General features: G+C 40.8%; 1 protein-coding gene across 1 annotated transcript; it reads left to right on the forward strand.

Moving 5' to 3' along the window:
• Positions 1 to 554: 554 nt before the first annotated feature.
• LOC107294216 (semaphorin-3D-like) lies at positions 555 to 19,818 on the forward strand (the record flags this gene model as incomplete). Its single annotated transcript, XM_015823427.1, has 5 exons — positions 555 to 617; positions 4,471 to 4,590; positions 7,144 to 7,237; positions 18,464 to 18,592; positions 19,676 to 19,818. Coding segments are annotated over 5 exons (549 nt in total), but the record flags the coding sequence as incomplete, so codon positions are not given.
• Positions 19,819 to 20,172: the final 354 nt, after the last annotated feature.

A 20,172-nucleotide genomic window follows, 5' to 3' on the forward strand; every position in this document is an offset into this window, starting at 1 on the left:
TTCATTTCCCCGCAATTATATATGTTTTGAGATATAGATAATACACCCAACTAATGGATGCTTCTCCATGAGGCAAAACCATTTTTAATGCTTGCAGGGCTTTATATAAGAATTTTAATTTTAAATGTAGCTGCTGATTTCATATTTTATTTTATTGAATGTGCTTAATGCTTGTTAAATATTTTACCTTCTTTCACATAGGATTTTAGCATAGTGAAAGCCAGGAAAATCCGGTGACAATCAGTGTTTTAAAAACTTACGCATCGTTCTTGTCCATGCCTGAAATCTTTGCAAAATTAGTCTTTATTCATGGGATTGCTGTGGGGGTCAAATGACATCTTTCAGCTGGGGAGGGTCACCAGGGGTCCTGTCCATGTTTTAGGCCAGCTCCTTCCCTAATGTAGGTCTGGGCCTGCACAGAGGGTGGTGGAGGTTTAGTCATATACTGTATCATGCTTGCATTGATGTAATAGAGAAGTGAATGTATAAATATATTTTAAGTCAAGAATAACAAAATCATCTGATCCTAAGACCCGTTTCTAAATGAATTGCAGATATTTTGGCCCGCAGCAAAGGAAAAAGTGGATTTATGTAAACTAGCCGGGAAAGATGCCCATGTAAGTATATTTTATTTTTTCCCCCCTCAGTTTTACGATTACAATCTGTACATTGGTGGAATCAGGTGACTTGAAATGAAATTGGTTGTTAACTTCTCTTTTATTTGATCTAGCAAAGTCTCTGCTGTTGATCTCATGGTGGTGTTGGCATAACGTCGTCTCTGAGGGTTATCTGACTCATGGTTTACTCAGCCCAGTTTGCACCACCCCAAACCCTAAAATAGAAGGGGCTTGCTGCTGGCTGCACTTAAAGGGCTGTGTGTCCTTTACCACAAAAAGAAGCTCATTAATTTCTCCTGCAGCAATAAATAAAACGATTAGTCAAAAGTGTTGCCACCGTCAAAGCAGGAGCCATTTTTGTTTGGATTCGTGCTGTGCTGAAGATTTCTTCTGCATCTTTCAATGCTTTTAAATCTCTTTGCTCCTGACACCGACAGGGCCTGTAAGAAGATGTTGCATTCAGATGTTGGTTTGGCCAAGAGTAGTTAGCCCACACCGCCATCTCATGGCAGCCCAATCATGCAAATGGAAATCAGACAGAAGAAAAAAAAAGCATTATTGTCCTTTGTCATGGAAAACCCACTTGAATATATTCTTTGTTCCCTCCAAGATTTATTATTTCACAGAATAAGAGTGGATAACTTGAAAAGGATCTTAAGTTCATCTAGTCCAGGAGATACAAAAATAACTATCCAGCCTCTCCTTAATCAGAATCTAACGGTTTAAACCAGGAATGTCCAACCGTGGCAACTTTAAGACTCAAGGACTTCAATTCCCAGATAGCAAGACTGGTTGAGGAATTCTGGGCATTGGTCCATAGATTTTAAAGTTGCCGAGGTTGGACATTCCTGGTTTAAACCCATGTTGTTGTTGTTTTGTCTTCTGGAAAAAAAATCTGAGTAATCCTGTCCAATCTTCTTCTACATGATGCTAGACAAAGTTATCATGGCTTCTTGTGGGTTTCTCTTCTTTGTAGCCCAACTACATTCAACCCTTCCATTCTTTGGAATGAAATCTCTGATCAAGCTGCAGTTCATCCATGGCCTTCCTAAAATGTGATGTCCAGAATTAGACACAAGGTTTTGGGCGCAGGCTGACCAATGCATATTGAAGAAGGATCAGAATGCTTTTTTTTTTTGAAACTTGAATTATTTCATTTCACTCTCCTTTCTCTTTTATGTTTCCTTCTTGTATTCTGAATTTTGTTTCTTTTTGCTAAAAAAACCCTCTTTCGTCGTTAATCCCCTAATGACATTACAATATGTGGAATATTGTAGTGGAAACGTTATGAAGATGTAATTTGCTGCAAGAGGCCACTTTAGAATGATCAGAAAGAGAGAAAGGAAGATGGAATTGAAAAAGCCGAAACCTGCTTCTTCTCATACATCACCTGGACGTATTTTTTCCCCCTTTTTTTCAGCCTATATTGTCCCTCTTCAAAGTCAATATTGAAACATCTTCAGTAACATCAACTGCCAGATCTTTTCTCAGACTCCCACACCATAAGTGACTTAAATTGATTTTCCAGCCGATTGTCCTCCCTTTGAGGCCAATCTAGCTGTTGAGAATTCACTGTAGACAAATTTTCATTATGATGTATTTGTTTGATGCAGTGCCTGAATGCCACTCTCTTCCTGTTCTGTCTGAACTATGTCCTCTCTCTCTCTCTCTCTCTCTCTCTCTCTCTCTCTCTCTCTCTCTCTCTCTCTCTCTCTCTCTCTCTCTCTCTCTCTCCCTCTCCCTCTCCCCCTCTCCCCCTCTCCCTCTCCCTCCATCCCTTCTCATGGCAGATGGTTGAGATGAACTTTCCCTCACATCTACAGGTGCCATTTTATTCCTAGATTGCAGGAAACTTCAGATCGTCTCAAGATCCAGGAATAGTGGTGGAGCATGCCTTCCCTCTCCCCTTTCCTGTAGTGACATTTTTTTAGTTCACCCTTGTAGACCTAGCCAGATGAGGGTTGCAGCAATCTTTTTCTCCTTGGGCCTCAGCATCCCTTCTAGACCACATCCTTTGGAACGAGCAAGCAACGGGCAGCCAAAGAGCGGTCTGTGTTTCACAGAGACTTCCTCCGCTACCAAGCCATGCTGATATGCCCCATCCTGCTCAGCTAATCATGGGGTTTTTGTCTGGCTAGTACAGGGGTAGGCAACCTTGGCTCTTTTATGACTCGTGGACTTCAACTCCCAGAATTCCTGAGCCAGCTACGCTGGCTCAGGAATTCTGGGAGTTGAAGTCTACGAGTCATAAAAGAGCCAAGGTTGTCTACCCCTGGGCTAGTAAAACACTATCCAGCCAGTTCTGGCCACTCCACCCACTACGACATGGATCCATCTGCCTGGACTTTCTTCCAAGTTTCCATGTGACCTGCTTTTACAATGTGCCCTTTGCAGCTTTGACTTGTAAAAGTCCTGCTTTTGGAAGGCCTTGATTTCTACTGAGACCAGCGACACTTAAAATGTGGGGTTCAGGGATGTTTCCTGTTGCCGGCCACTCCAGAAGGATTGTGGATAAATGAGTTGTAAAAATGAATTCTGCCCGACTTGCTGGTGCTTCTGCTGTGTGGCTCTGCCATTTCTGACCAAGTTGGCTGTACTTGAGAAAACAGAAGGATAAGTCAAAAAGTTCGGATCACGAAGAGAAGTTTTCTGGTTCCAAAAAATCCTGGTATCTCTATCCATATTTCTTGCAGAATAAGGGATTTGCTGCACGGCGGGCTGTGAAATACATCCAAAATTCAAATGAAAGTTATTAAAAGAAAAAAGTAGTAATGGTAGTTGCTGTATGCTGCTCTGCCTGGAAATGCCCCCAGTGTGATTAATGAATAGGAGGGAAATCTGTGATAAGGCAGGCTTCCTTTGTATTCTCCTTCTAACAAATATTTTTAATCAGGGATCTGACCCAGCAGATGTTGGGGAAGGCTACGGGATGAGTTTTGAGGACAATAATCACGCAGACACGCTCAGACGCTGCTGTGTGACAAACACTGGCTTAAAGCGAAAGGGCAGCCTGCATTAGAGAATAATCTGCAGTAAGCAGATCCCCAGTTTCCACCATCAGTCCTCTGAAGTCAACAGGAGTTGACTTCAGGCACAGTCTGTTCCTCAACTCTTTTGATTTCTGCCGAACTTGAGCAAGACCTGAGCACAGGACACGAAGAAGGGAAGACTTCCAAATTGATATGACAGCAAAGAGCCCAGTTTTTGCTGTCCTTTGTGGTTGATTTAAAGAGAGCGCCTCCGGAGATGGCATAAAGGAATGGTTAGTTCCCACAGGGTAATCAGAAACCTACTCTAGAGAACTTTTAATTCGAGAAGGTGGGGAATGAAAAAAAAAATAAATCTGCTAAATTCAAACATCAAAACCAATCCGATGAGCAATCAATATGTTTGTAAGTCTTCTGAGATGAAGCTGCTTAATATCCGTTTTTTCCTGCCATTGTCTGTTCCTATCACATCTTGCTACGTGTGTCCATCTTCCTGCCAGTTCGGTTTGACCTTGTTATAATTCACAAGCAGGCCCATTGTTTGAGCTTTCATGGGTACAATAAGCAAGTGGGTGTTCAAAGAGGTGCACCAGTTTTCATTATCCTTTCCATCCCCTTGTGAGTCTCCTTTCTCGGGAGAGTAGCAATGCTTTATTGATTCAGGCGACACAAAAAACTCCAAGCAGGGTGTGAGAGCAACGGTTATTTTTAAATATAATGAACTCTATTCACAAGCTGGTAATCTTACAAGATAAATGCAATTTGCTCAGGGTCCTTTGTATCTTCCCTTAGCATTGTATGGCATATTGAACTGTCCTCTGGAGGTTAATAATAGTTGATATGGTCTGTGCTTCTTTTCACAATAGACAGAATGTGCCAACTTTATCAGAGTCCTTCAGCCCTACAACAAGACTCATGTTTATGTCTGCGGTACAGGAGCTTTTCACCCAGTCTGTGGCTACATTGAGCTTGGAACACACAAAGAGGTAATTTAATCCTTCCCCAAATGGGCCATGACTTTTCCTCGCATCCATCATTTCCGTGGAAAATTTAAAAAAGAGGGCGAGAGCGAGAGAGAATCTAAGGCCTTATAAAAATGATCTGACAGCCACTGCTGACAACCAGGCGGGTGTGACGTTTTTACCAAATCATGTAAGAACTCATGTTCTCACATCTTTGAATATTGGTATGTTGGCAAACCTCTGGCTCAGATGAGGTGATTAATGTGGTTCGGTACAGACTTGCTTTTATCAGATGATTAATAGCCTCAAGAGCACATTTTAGCCTGGATGCCTTACAGGACCTTCGGCTAGCAGGGGGTGGTTATAAATGAAAGGGAAATGCCGAATCCTTTCTGAATAGGCTCTGGGCAGATTCTTCGGTCTGAAGCTGGATCATTCTACTTTTGATGCCTGCTGAGCGAAGTTTCTCCTTGAAGCCACTCTGTGTATATTGTCCATCTCTCAGCATTATAGATGAGAGGTGAAATTAGAATTGCAAAGTACATATTCAATAGTTATAGAGATGGAGATGGAGATAGAGGAGGAAGAGGAAGAGGAAGAGGAAGAGGAGGAGGAGGAGGAGGAGGAGGAGGAGGAGGAGGAGGAGGAAAATTGTTACTAAACATCTGCTGTGAAACTGAAACATTTGGTCATCATCCAGTGTTTCTCAACCTTGGCAACTTTATGATGTGTGGACTTCAACTCCCAAAATTCTCCAGCTAGCAACGCTAACTGGAGAATTCTGGGAGTTGAAGTCCACACATCGTAAAGTTGCCAAGGTTGAGAAACACTGCGACTAAACCAAAACGGAAAGCAAAGTAGAAATACTTTATCTCTGTTGTCTTAGAACTGTATTTTTTTTCCTCTGCATAAATAAAGAAAACCTACAGTAGCACCACTTTTTTTTCTGTTTTGTTCTGTATCTTGGAAAGGCTAGGTAACCGCTATATTAATTTTGTTAATTATCAAGAAATATGACCACAATTTCTTGGCGGTGTCTAGACTCTAATCTCGATGCCGCCCGTTCTTCCCTCCCTACCTACTGGTCAGCCTCAGGGCTACCTGCCGATAACGTTCTGTAGAAAAAATAAATGTCTGGCTGGAGAGCAGATTCCTTCTCGACCTGATTTTAAGCTTTCTAAATCCTTTTCCAAGAAGTTCGCATATTTTTGCACGATGAGATTACGAGTCTAGGCTGGCTGCCACTAAAGTTCATGCCAAATTTAATCTAAATTCCATAGAAGTCTCTTGGCCATACCTATAATAAACACACCGATGTAAGTGCAGAAGGATTAGAAGCTGTCACTGTCCTGTTCATTTTGTTAAGTTTCCCAGAGAAAACTGGCCAGCTGATAGCTCTCTAAGAGGGCATAATTCTGGGAGAGTTGTAGCCATCCACAACCAAAGGCTCTTCTCTGATCTTTGTTCTGCTCAGCATTAAAGAGATGCCATTTTGGATCATGGAGATTCCAGAGGGAAAACGCCGTTCATAGCCCTTTGTTTCTTTTCCTTCCCAGTTCTTCTTTATGCGCTGACCTGGGAAGGGCACCATTTAAAATGATTAATTTGGACCGAATGCATTATAAATGAGTTGGGCCAATTGGAAACGAGAAGAACCGGAGCTCCAAACATTTGCTGGCGGTTGTTAGGTTGCGTAACTCGGCTCAGTTCTGCATTGAAGCGTAACTGAATTGCTCTGGCACCCTCCGTCCTTTCTACAAAACTGAAAATACTTTTCTGGGTTGCTTTTAAAAGCCTGTTTTCTTTTGCGGCATTTCTTTTACTCTGTCACTGCTGGACAGGTAGGTTATGACTGAGGCAAACTGTCTTTATGTAGCCAGAATATAGGCAAGGGAAGTGCTAACTAGGCTAGCTTTGGTCTAAAATACATATAATTATGTGTTTGGTTATAATTATATCAGTGTAGTCAATGGAGGTGTACGCGGACCAAATTAATCATGTCTCCACTTGCACCCAATTGGCAATTTTTTTTTCTCAGCCACCTTGCTAGAATATTCTATTCAGCTCTTTCCTGGCCCATCCTCAGCTGTACCAGTGTTAAAAGAGAATATTCTCTTTTTTTCTGACAGGAAAAATCAGTGGTGGAGACAGCAAATGTATCTGTAGAGCTTTGTGTCAACTCAGGGAAGGGTGAAGAGCATTTGAACAAAGGCTCTTAGGAATTGAGCTTCTTCAAACAGAGCTCTGCATGCAAACTCTACATTAGTTACAGACATCTGTAAAGCAGATTGAAACTCATAATCTACTTTACTTCTTCTTCTCTTCTTTATCTGGCTTTAACTCCAAGAGGAAGTACATAACACTCTTTCCTTCAATATTCTCTCCCAACAGAGAAAAAAAGTAGGGCCGGGAACCAAATCAGCTCCAGAACCTCCATGGCTGAGGTGTTTCCTGGGTCTCCTCAGACTCTGGATCTTCTCAGTCCTAATTCAACAGTATAACAACTGACTCTCTTTAAATACAGACTGCCTCCCACCTGAAGCATTGAACTAATGGACGTGTCTTCTTTCTATGCAGGATGTCACGTTCAGATTTAATTCTCACAACTTGGAATCTGGCAGACTGAAATGTCCCTTTGACCCTCAGCAGCCTTTTGCATCTGTCATGGCAGGTAAGAACTCAGAGGTGATTTTTTTTTTTCATTCATTTGGCTAAGATTGATAATTTTTTGAGGTTTTCTTCTAGTTTTTCTTTTCTTTCAAAATGTGTTGCTTTTTTTTTTATTCCTTTCCGCTGGATCTCTTAATAACTAGACTGGATTGGCCACCGTTAGTCTTTGCTAAACTGGTCAAACTGGGAAAAAATAAGGCAAGTCCTGGAGCAGAGGTCTACGTTCTCCAGAAGCTCCTTCTTTCAGATCAAGATGCTTACCTGCTCAGATTGACCATTATTGAATCAGTGTACATTATGGGAGCAAGATATCTTCCTTGGAAATATATTAGGGGCAGAGGTGGAAGGAAAGTTCTGGAAGCATGTCCTACCTTGCAGGGCTGGAACTAAGAAAGCCTTCCTTCTGGTGGGTCCATACATTATAATCAATAAAACATCGTATCATTTTTGTTACAGTAAAATGATACTGTTTAGTTATGATTAAGTGAAAACTTTGGAGCAAGGCCAGTGTTTCCTGGTACGGCCTCACAGATGTGTTTAGTAATTCATATTCCTGAGAAGCTTCATGAGTGAGCAGCAGACGCCTTTCATTGCATTGCATGTAAAAATAATCAGAAGAGCAGATGCTTTCCTTAGCTAGAAAACATTTGCAAGCTCAGTAGATTTTTCTAGTTTCTAGGGCAGCTTGCGAAAACACCTGCTTGGCTGATCTCTTGAATTATCTTGGAAAATACATCTTGCTATGCTCTGCCTGCCAATTTCTATCACTGAAGCCATCTTGAGCTCCTAAAAAAGCTGGGCATAAACCTCACCAATTAACAAATAAATATCCATGCATAGAACAAAGGTTTGTACTATCTAAAAGGACTTGGAGGAGAGAGAGAGAGAGAGAGAGAGAGAGAGAGAGAGAGAGAGAGAGAGAGAGAGAGAGAGAGAGAGAGAGAGAGAGAGACTCTTAGCTTCCATTGCAAATATTAAGATTTTAAAACGTATGGCCATCTGACAATCTAGACTGCATATAAACAAATATTAATTGTTTTAAAATAAACTCTATTTTAAGGAGATTATTATAAATGGCTGATTAAGATTATTCATGTAGGCATAGGAAAACTGCACCATTCAAATTCAGAGATTAACACAGTTGAAGAGTATGAAATCAGTTGCTTAAGCCTAGCAACGGAAATGCAATTGGTTTGTTATGTTCTACCACAGTGGTGGCGAACCTATGGCACGGGTGCCAGAAGCGGCACTCAGAGGCCTCTCTGTGGGCACGTGCGTCGTCACCCCAGTCCTAGGCCTTCAGCTGGGTTTTATAAAACCTTTTCGCTTTAGGCCTCTGCCGCCGTGTGCAAAAAAAAAAAAGATTCAATCAGTCAATTTCAACTTCTCGCGGGAAAAAAAAGTTCTTGCAAAGTTGGAATTGATTGATTGAACTCTTTAGTCCCATCCAGTCTGCCGTTACCACTGCAGCGATGCCCACCCAATTGGCCACGCCCACCCAATTGGTCACACCCAGCCAATGGGCCACACCCACCCAGCACTCGACGATGCATAAGTGGGTTTTGGGTTGCAGTTTGGGCACTCAGTCTCTAAAAGGTTCGCCATCACTGTTCTACCAGAATGTAATATTAAGAATTGAACCGTGAGGGCATTAATTCTAAAACTGACCTTCTTTCTAGCCTTAAAGTCACATCCTGAAGAACAACATCTAAGACTATTGATCAATGATGGAACAAAGCTTTTTCAACCATAGTGTTGTAGATTAGCTTCTGAGAAACTCCAGGGAAAGGGTTCTTAAGACTACAAGGTTTGGAAAGAATCGAAATTCAGGGATCTGCCTGCAGATTTGTTATGCTTAAAAAAATATGAGATGAATTTACCCAGCCCTTCAATTAGGAATGGCCGAATCTTTCCATTTCACACGATGTGTTTTGCCTCATTTTTTTGTGTCTGTTTAACTTCTTTAAAAGCCTGTCTGAGTGTCTACTATGGCTCAGGTTTCAATACCGATTTGTCTATATTGACAAATCTATACATTTTTGTCTGGGCTGTGCCCCATGTATGACTGTTGGTGTGTTTGTTTGTTTTTAATCAGAGAACTACACTGCAAAACTAGAGAAGCGCGGCTATTCCGATGAAAATCAGAGAAATTTGCAGAAAAAAAATGCAAGTCCGAGAACTCTCTGGCCAAACCCTAGCTTGTATTTATACATGGCTGTATTTGTACTCTTCAGTCTCTGTGCTAAGTGCATTTCATGTGGAAGAAAAGCCTGCCCTTATTGTATTGCTAAAATCCTAGCCTAAAGCACTATGTCAAAGCACAATATCGCTCTGTCTTCTTCCTGCCTTAGAATCATATTTGGTGGAGTCAAATATCTGCCATCCTGGAATGCTAGACTAATCTCTTTCACTTCAACGCTAGCAAGAATTTCCTTTGACACACTGCTCCTTTCCTACTTTTTTTTTTTTTTTTGGCCCAGTTTCATTTAACTTGTCCATCAAGTTATAATATCTTGTTGTAAGATAAAAAGGACTGTACCTGACTTTTTTCCCCCTGTTTAATTTATGGCAGAAGAGATGTTATAGTCTGTTTCTTTGAAGGATTGGTCACAGTTCAAAAAGAGAATATGATAAATATCTGCCCTTTATTCTCTGATAATGAGGTGGATAATTCTGAATCTTGACCTTCCTAAGGTCTAAGTCATCCATTATTTTTTTAAAAAAATAAATAAAGAAAGAAAGAACCCAAAACAGTAGGGATTGTCTATCTTGAAATGCCTTACTTTTTCAAAGTAGTAGTACAGGATTTTTTTTAAAAATGATTATTGGTAGAATCTCTAGCTTTCTTTTCTTGATGAGATTCCAGTAGATAGCAAATTTCTCAAGATATCTTGTCCTCTTTGGAAATGTCACAGGGCAGATGACATTTTAAAGAGTTGAATTAGTGGAAGCTTAAGATAACTAAAGTTGAATCTATAAAGCTAAGTTCTGATTCACTTACTTCCTAAAGTATNGAGAGAGAGAGAGAGAGAGAGAGAGAGAGAGAGAGAGAGAGAGAGAGAGAGAGAGAGAGAGAGAGAGAGAGAGAGAGAGAGAGACTCTTAGCTTCCATTGCAAATGTTAAGATTTTAAAATGTACGGCCATCTGACAATCTAGATTGCATGTAAACAAATATTAATTGTTTTAAAATAAACTCTATTTTAAGGAGATTATTATAAATGGCTGATTAAGATTATTCATGTAGGCATAGGAAAACTGCACCATTCAAGTTCAGAGATTAACACAATTGAAGTGTATGAAATCTGTTGCTTAAGCCTAGCAACAGAAATGCAATTGGTTTGTTATGTTCTACCACAGTGGTGGCGAACCTATGGCACGGGTGCCAGAAGCGGCACTCAGAGGCCTCTCTGTGGGCATGTGTGTCGTCGCCCCAGTCCTAGGCCTTCAGCTGGGTTTTATAAAACCTTTTCACTTTAGGCCTCCGCCGCCATGTGCAAAAAAAAAAAAAGGTTCAATCAGTCAATTTCAACTTCTCGCGGGAAAAAAAAGTTCTTGCAAAGTTGGAATTGATTGATTGAACTCTTTAGTCCCACCCAGTCTGCCGTTACCACTGCAGCCATGCCCACCCAATTGGCCACGCCCACCCAATTGGTCACACCCAGCCAATGGGCCACACCCACCCAGCACTCGACGATGCATAAGTGGGTTTTGGGTTGCAGTTTGGGCACTCAGTCTCTAAAAGGTTCGCCATCACTGTTCTACCAGAATGTAATATTAAGAATTGGACCGTGAGGGCATTAATTCTAAAACTGACCTTCTTTCTAGCCTTAAAGTCACATCCTGAAGAACAACATCTAAGACTATTGATCAATGATGGAACAAAGCTTTTTCAACCATAGTGTTGTAGATTAGCTTCTGAGAAACTCCAGGGAAAGGGATCTTAAGACTACAAGGTTTGGAAAGAATCGAAATTCAGGGATCTGCCTGCAGATACGTTATGCTTAAAAAAAAAATATGAGATGAATTTACCCAGCCCTTCAATTAGGAATGGCCGAATCTTTCCATTTCACACGATGTGTTTTGCCTCATTTTTTTGTGTCTGTTTAACTTCTTTAAAAGCCTGTCTGAGTGTCTACTATGGCTCAGGTTTCAATACCGATTTGTCTATATTGACGAATCTATACATTTTTGTCTGGGCTGTGCCCCATGTATGACTGTTGGTGTGTTTGTTTGTTTTTAATCAGAGAACTACACTGCAAAACTAGAGAAGCGCGGCTATTCCGATGAAAATCAGAGAAATTTGCAGAAAAAAAATGCAAGTCCGAGAACTCTCTGGCCAAACCCTAGCTTGTATTTATACATGGCTGTATTTGTACTCTTCAGTCTCTGTGCTAAGTGCATTTCATGTGGAAGAAAAGCCTGCCCTTATTGTATTGCTAAAATCCTAGCCTAAAGCACTATGTCAAAGCACAATATCGCTCTGTCTTCTTCCTGCCTTAGAATCATATTTGGTGGAGTCAAATATCTGCCATCCTGGAATGCTAGACTAATCTCTTCACTTCAATGCTAGCAAGAATTTCCTTTGACACACTGCTCCTTTCCTACTTTTTTTTTTTTTTTGGCCCAGTTTCATTTAACTTGTCCATCAAGTTATAATATCTTGTTGTAAGATAAAAAGAACTGTACCTGACATTTTTTCCCTGTTTAATTTATGGCAGAAGAGATGTTATAGTCTGTTTCTTTGAAGGATTGGTCACAGTTCAAAAAGAGAATATGATAAATATCTGCCCTTTATTCTCTGATAATGAGGTGGATAATTCTGAATCTTGACCTTCCTAAGGTCTAAGTCATCCATTATTTTTTTAAAAAAATAAATAAAGAAAGAAAGAACCCAAAACAGTAGGGATTGTCTATCTTGAAATGCCTTACTTTTTCAAAGTAGTAGTACAAGATTTTTTTAAAAAATGATTATTGGTAGAATCTCTAGCTTTCTTTTCTTGATGAGATTCCAGTAGATAGCAAATTTCTCAAGATATCTTGTCCTCTTTGGAAATGTCACAGGGCAGATGACATTTTAAAGAGTTGAATTAGTGGAAGCTTAAGATAACTAAAGTTGAATCTATAAAGCTAAGTTCTGATTCACTTACTTCCTAAAGTATGTTTCTAATACTAGAGATTCGGAAAACTGAACTGAAAATCCCCTTATCTGAGAATGAGTCTTTGCCAATTAAATATAATCACTTTTCTCTGGTCTTAAAACTGTTAGAAATCCACTAATCAAGCTTCAAAACAAAATTGTGCATGGAGGAAATTTATGGGTCACCGGGTGGAATTGAATTGAATCATATCTTGTAAGCTGCACCCTGGATGTACACATAATAATATATCTCCTCGCAACAGAACAGATTATAGCAGGATCTGGTAAACAAAATCACATTAAGAGCTTGTCAGAAGCAACCAGACCTGTTTATATATTTCAATTTAACTTTTATTAGGCAAGCCTGGTTATATACCATTAATCCAAAGCCAGCTAGCTACCTAGATAGCCATTTAAAGAAGAATTAAGGATTGCATGAGCATCCTTAAAGCTGATTATTTTGCAGTTAGGACATCGTGTCTCTTAGAGATACACAATTTGCCCATTAGGTCATTAACCATTGGGCTCTAGTTTCTTGCTGATAGTGGCCACAATACTGATGATTTGCAAATCATAATCAATAAATCCTGGTTTTTCTAGTCACCCTCTGAAAGGACCCCTGTAGGTGTAACATTCACCTCTTTTCCCATATTTGGGACACAGTTGGCACCTTTGGATTGCCTGGCCAAGGCAAGGAATCTGAATTTGTGACAGTGCATTAGATCAGTACAGATCTAATTAGATCACTACAACAATATCAATTAACAATGGTCGAGTCCACCAGAAGGGCAAAGAATAGGAGGAGGAGGAGGAGGAGGAGGAGGAGGAGGAGGAGAGGCTTACAAAGAGATGGATGTCTTCTCACTATGTCTCTCCAATTCAGGACTTATTTCTAACTCAATTGAACTCTCCAGTTTTAATTCAAGAAGCAGTGGAGATCTGGATTGGAAAACACTCGTTCTATATTGTGATTTAGATATAGGTTGTTTGTGACTTTAGCTTGACCCTGGCACTCCTTATCCAGGGCCAACTCAAATTAAAGGCCTCCGCATGCCATCCTATAATAAACTGTTTTAAGATGGTAGAGTGCTCCTACTGTGGCCTGCAAAGCTTTCCGTACATCACCACAAACATCTGGATTGGGAACCTCTCATGCTTTCCACGAAAGCTGTAGAGGAGCTTCCCACCCCAGTCAGAGCTACTGCCGCTTAAAGTAGACTCCCTGCAGCCATGGTAAAATATAAACCAAGCCCTTAATCTTCAGGTTTTTTATATGTGGAGAGACAGACCACAGAAGTGTCAGGAAAAAAAACAACAACACAAAGAAATTCCTCTTTCAAAAGCTTTTCACTTTTCTGGAGAACTTTCACAATTTCTTTCCATGTGGATGTTTATTGTGAGAACTCCTCTTGAAAAAGGGCAAACAATAATTGAATGATGCCAAATTAAACCATATAATACGAATCCTTCCTTGACCGGATTCTCTTTTTCAAAAGCTGACTCTCACATGTCAGACGTAGCACTTTTTGATGCTGATGCTTTTCCCTCTATTTGAAGTTTACTTTTTAATCACAACCTTTTCCCAAGTGGTCTACACAAAATAACAGACCGTGCGGGAGAACAAAGGAGAAGGCTGGTGTTGAAAGGACCTTGTCATCAAAAGTTAAAACAGGGATGGGTTGCTTCTTTTAGCCCTTTGACTTATCCATCATTTAGTCTGTCTGTCAATAGGCCAGACTTTCATTATGCTATTCATTCTTCTTTATGGATTTTTACTTGCTAGAATGTGTTTTTGTTATTGCAAGAAGAAAGAAAGAAAGAAAGAAAGAAAGAAAGGAAAAAAAGAAAGAAAGAAAGAAAGAAAGAAAGAAAGAAAGAAAGAAAGAAAGAAAGAAAGAAAGAAAGAAAGAAAGAAAGAAAGAAGGAAAGAAAGAGAGAGAGAGAGAGAAAGAAAAAGAAAATTGGACTTGTTCAAGCACCATGGATAGGAAGAAAATCATTGTTGTATATATCTTCCCTTCCCTTCTTCCCTTCCCTTCTTCCCTTCCCTTCCCTTCCCTACCCTTCCCTTCTTCCCTTCTTCCCTTCCCTTCCCTTCCCTTCCCTTCCCTTCCCTACCCTTCCATTCCATTCATGCAAGATATAATTTATTGAAATAAGAACAATTAGAACAATTAACCAGTGGAACAACCTGCCTCCAGAAGCGGTGAATGCTCCAACACTGGAAGTTTTTAAGAAGAGACTGGACAGCCATTTGTCCGAAATGGTGCAGGGTTTCCTGCCTGAGCAGGGGGTTGGACTAGAAGACCTCCAAGGTCCCTTCCAATTTTATTATTACTATTATAAATCCCCTGGAAACCACTAGGTTGGACAATAGTTCCTTGTTTTATCTTGCTGAAGTAGCTTCTTCTGGACCCTGATGTTCTACTTTTCTTCTTCCTTCCTATCTTCCTTCCCATCATCCACAGCCACTGATAGAAAAAGATAAAGCATGTTAAGAAAGTCCAGGAAACTAGAACTCCTTCTTGATGCTTCAAATATAAGTTGCACAAACCGCCTCTGAACACCCAACCTGATCTGATGCCCTCCAGATATTTTGGTTGATCTCCAAGCTGTCATCCAAACATCTGCAGGAAATCAATTTGAAGAAGGTTGATATTGTAGCATCAACAATGCACACGTACACACCCATAGTAGTGTTTCTTTAGGGTAAGCAACAATATGCAAGAAGCAGGAGGGGGGAGAAGGGAGTAATAAGTGGGAAAAACAGGAGAGAAGGAAAATAAATCCCGCTCTAGTTTACTTCCATGCTGTTGAATCCACCTCTCCTTAATTTCTGTTGTTGCAAACATTCCTTCCTTCTCTCGTTTCTATGCATTCTTTTGTGCATTTTTCTTCTGCAAACTATTCACCTCTCTCTCTCTCTCACCGAGGCTCTTGATTATTCCCTCCAAGTGCAATTTCTCTTCCTCTCAACCCATTTACTCAGACTGGATGATTAAAGCGTTAATTTTGTAAATTTATCCTGGATAAAAATGGCTTGTTTTACCATTAGATGACTATGGAAAATGAAATTATCCACAAATGCCAGCCAAGAAATGTTTTAATAAGTTAAGATCAGACGTGTGTAAAAATCAGCAGAGACAATTTTGCTTACGTGGATAATTTTCCTCCTAAAATCATTGTACGTGTATCAGATTTCAATAGGTATGGAATTGAGGGAGGGAGACCTTAGGGCAATGATGGTGAACTTTTTAGAGGCCGAGTGCCCCACCCCCTGCCACCCCCCGCTCTGCTCACACCCCGCCTACCCACAGGGCCACCCAATGCCTCCACTGCCTGCCACAGCAGATCGCCCAGGTGGTCCTGCAGCACCATGCCAGCCACGCCCTCTGTCCGCGCCCCACAGCAGCATCTGCACATGAAGGGCATGAGAGCAGAGTCTTGTCCCCGCTGCCCAGCTGCTATGTCCTTGGCTGCGCTGCTCCTCGTAGGCCGTGCTCGGGGGTGACTCTCCTCCAGGGGGTTGCTGGTTGCCACCCTTGCACCCCAGTGCATTCAGTTGATGCTGTGGGGTGTGGGCGGAGGGCGTGGCTACCATGGCACTACTGGGCCATCTGAGCGATCTGCAGCAGGCCGTGGAAGCGGTGGGCAGGGCAGCGGTGGGGCGGAGATGGGGCAGGGGTGGGGTGGGGGCAGAGCATGCAGGGCAGGGTGGGGACGGTTTTGGGGCACTCAGTCTCTAAAAGGTTTGCCATCACTGATCTAGCTTGTGCCTAAGGCAGGACCAGAACTCATGGTCTCTTGGTTTCTAGTCTGATGCCTTAACCACTAGACCAGCAGTCCCTAATCTTTGCAGCTTGGCGGCCCAGCTGGGGGGGGGAGAAGGGAACTGGGCTGAGGGAGTGGCGGGCTGGTGTGCATGTGCACCACTCAACTTGCGCAAGTGGCAGGCTGGCACGACACACGTGAGTGCCCACCAGCCCACCACTCATGCAAGTTGAGCTGTGTGCATGCTTGCTCCAGCCAGCCACTCATGTGGCCCAATTCCAAAAAGGCCACAGTGGCTCCGGGGATTGGGGACCCCTGTCCTAGACCATACTGGCTCTCTGTACGTCTTAATACTTTTATCTTACTATTTGAGTCTAGTGTAGGAGCTGTTAAGTGCCTTGATATGGTCCTAATTATTTTGGAAGGTTGGATAGGTATAAAAAATTTCCGGAGACTTGAAAATACGTCAGATGTATTTTCAAGCTTTCTTCATAAACACATAAACATACGTGTGTCGTGTGCTCACATGCAAATAAAGTGGTATGCAAAATATGAAAAAGTGAAAGATTAATCATCCGTATACGAATTCATACATTTCTTTTTGTCCTTTAAACTCAGGCATTATGGTTTGTAGCCTTTTTGATCCTATGAAAGTTGATCTTTTAGTTTAGTTCTGATTTTTCAGCAACAATTGGTTTAGAGAAAACTATCATCAGAACTAATTATGCTGCAGCAAAAAAATATTTTGTAATGTTGTAACATTTACCACACTGCATTGATAAATATAGATCTCTCCCTTGCTTGTTTTTGATTTTAAATTTATTAGCTGCCCAACACCAATGGAGTATTATTATTATTATTATTATTATTATTATTATTATTATTATTATTATTATTATTATTATTATTATTATTATTATTATTATGGATCATTGCACAGTCAGCCAGATGTTCAGACTGGATTTGGCATTTTGTCTGCCTATTGAGTCCTTCCCAAGGACCTGGGATAGGCAGATGTGGATGTTTGATGGTATTACAGATATTGTCGCAGGATGGAAGCAGTTCCTAGTAAGGCCGCCTTTTGCAATTGACTAATGGCGATTTGTCAATGCCGATGATGGTGTTCAAGTGGTGCTCCAGTTGTTTTGGGATTGCACCCAAGGCGCCTATTACTATTGGTACTACCCTTGCTTGCCTTTGCCACACTTTCTATTTCTATTTGTAGGTCTTTGTATTTTGTTATCTTCTCCAGTTCTTTCTCGTATTATTATTATTATTATTATTATTATTATTATTATTATTATTATTATTATTATTATTATTATTATTATTATTATTATTATTATTATTATTATTATTATTTATATTTATTATCATCATCAATCATTATTATTATTATTATTATTATTATTATTATCATCATTATCATTATCATTATCATTATCATTATCATTATCATTATCATTATCATCCACAACTGGGATGGAGATACAGTTGTGAGATCATGGGCACAATCTTAACTTTATTTTTATCCACACCGCTTTTTCAAAAGGCAACTGGGCTTTGTTTTTTTCTTGAGGACGTTTTGCTCCTCATCCAAGAAGCTTCTTCAGTTCCGAAGAATGAACTGAACCGAACCAAAGAATTGAAGAAGCTTCTTGGAAGAGAAGTGAAACGTCTTCAAGGAAACAAAGTCCAGTTACCAGGACCTGAATGACTCAGAATCTCATAGACATACACCTCTGGATATCCCTTTTTTATTCGTATTGACTGAAAGTAGCAGATGAAAATTCCAAATATGGAGCTGTTCTGCTTCTGAATCCTTTAAGAGGAAGGCGGTGAACTTTCCAGAGACGGTTGGCTGCCCTGCGTTTTCTGAATCCCAAACGCTGGAACAGTTTCTCCAGAGTTCATGAATCAAAGGTTTTATGTATCTTTTGAGCTGTATTGAACATTATTCACGAACAAAGAATATTAGGTTACCATGTATAAGACACTACAAAAAGGCTGCACCATCCTAGGGCCAAAGTTATGACGTGCGCAGCACGGAGACAGTTTCTTCAGCAAAATACTCAGTTTACAGTAAATGATTGATTGCTTAGGGGGGAAAAAAAAACAAAAACCCACCCAATGTGATTTTTTTTCTCTGAAAAGAAAGCAAAGTCCTATCTCCGTGGGGAAATAATGAGAAGGCTGTTTTGGAAATGCACAAAACACTTCTGCTGTTGACAATTAAGGACCAAGATGTGCCACTTTGAGAAACAGGTTTCAAGGTCGGTATCTCTGCTCCGTGATCTTAAAATAATATTTGTTTGCAGATGGGTATCTTTACTCTGGAACTGCTTCGGATTTCCTTGGCAAAGACACGGCGCTGAGCCGATCTCTAGGCACATCGCAAGACCAACACTGCATCAGGACAGACATGTCTGAACACTACTGGCTAAACGGTAAGAGGCTTAACCTGCTGCTGTGGGACGCGTTGCTTCAGAACGTGGTTTGACTGAATGTGGTCATGAACAGGTCTGCAGAGAGAGGGATCTTAGTGACATTTTTCTGCAGGTAACTTGGCAGATCCCAACGTCTCCCATTCAGTTCTATGTTCAGAGAACATACAACTGTATGTTAGACATATATGTGTAAAAGCACCAGTTAGAACCACAAGTTTAGATTTATATAGGTTTTGTTTTCACTGAGCAGAAGCAGAAGGGAGCAAAGCTCTAATGAAGTGCGGTAGAGCAAATAATTACATTCTATATCGCATCCTAGGTCCCCAGCCATTTTGTTAGGCTGGTGGTGCTGAGAATCATACCTGATTTTCAATATTAAAATAATATTTTAGAACCGTGGAGGGACGGTGGTTAGAGGGCAGTGTTTGCAGGTTGACTCTGCATTCCCACAGCCAGGAGTTCAATCCTGACGGGGCTCAAGGTCAACTCAGCTTTCCGTCCTTCTGAGGTGGATAAAACAAAGACCCAGATTGTTGGGGGTCAACAGGCTGACTCTCTAAACCGCTGAGAGAAGGCTGTAAAGCACTGTGAAGTGGTACATAAGTCTAAGGCAGGGGTAGGCAACCTTGGCTCTTTTATGACTTGTGGACTTCCTGAGCCAGGCACCCTGGCTGAGGAATTCTGGGAGTTGAAGTCCACAAGTCATAAAAGAGCCAAGGTTGCCTACCCCTGGTCTAAGGGCTTTTGCTAGTGCTACTGCTAATATATAACATTAAAGGAAGACATTAAAGTGAGGTTGCCCAAATTTTGATCACATGACTGTAGGGATGCAATGGTCATAACTGTGGGGAACCTGTCATATGTCACTTTTTTTCACTGTTGTAACTTCAAATAGTGGTAAGCCGAGGATTATCTGCACATGTTCAGTACTGAATTCTAGAGAAAAATTCAGTTAGGAGGAAGAGGATGTGAAGAAATACGTCAATTTAAAGCTGTTTTGCCAACATCTCGGTGGGTTTAAAGCATGAGAAAATACAATTAAATGGTGTTACCCTTCTTCCTATTATTTTTTATTTCTTTTAGGAGCGAAGTTTATTGGAATCTTTCCTATCCCAGACACGTATAATCCAGACGATGACAAAATCTATTTCTTTTTCCGAGAAGTTTCCCAAGAGAGCAGCACCTCCGACAGGGCCATTCTGTCCTACGTGGGCCGCGTCTGCAAGGTGAGCAATATGGATTTTGTAAAATAAACCCATCACGTTGTTTCCTCAATAAATACAAATCGCCCCAGGGAGGGAATAATTTCCCCTTAAGTAGTCTACACATCATAATATGGGTTAATAATAAAGTCTAGAATTCATCCAGCTGGTCCTACACTCTTAATGTGACAAGCCAGCTGCATTTGGGCACTGAAATATTTTCATAGCTGATAACGAAGTTAAGAAGCAGCCAGTTTAATTACCAGTCACTGAGAAGCAAAGAGTCTCTTTGCTACATTCTAATTAACCCAAGTAATCCGATTTCCCTGCAGCTCATTTCTCTGTAATTTTCCTTCCCTGTTACTTTTTCATAGCAGT

This window comes from Protobothrops mucrosquamatus, unplaced genomic scaffold (genome assembly GCF_001527695.2).
Source record: "Protobothrops mucrosquamatus isolate PMUCROS unplaced genomic scaffold, P.Mucros_1.0 scaffold1866, whole genome shotgun sequence".
Classification (NCBI taxonomy): domain Eukaryota; kingdom Metazoa; phylum Chordata; class Lepidosauria; order Squamata; family Viperidae; genus Protobothrops; species Protobothrops mucrosquamatus.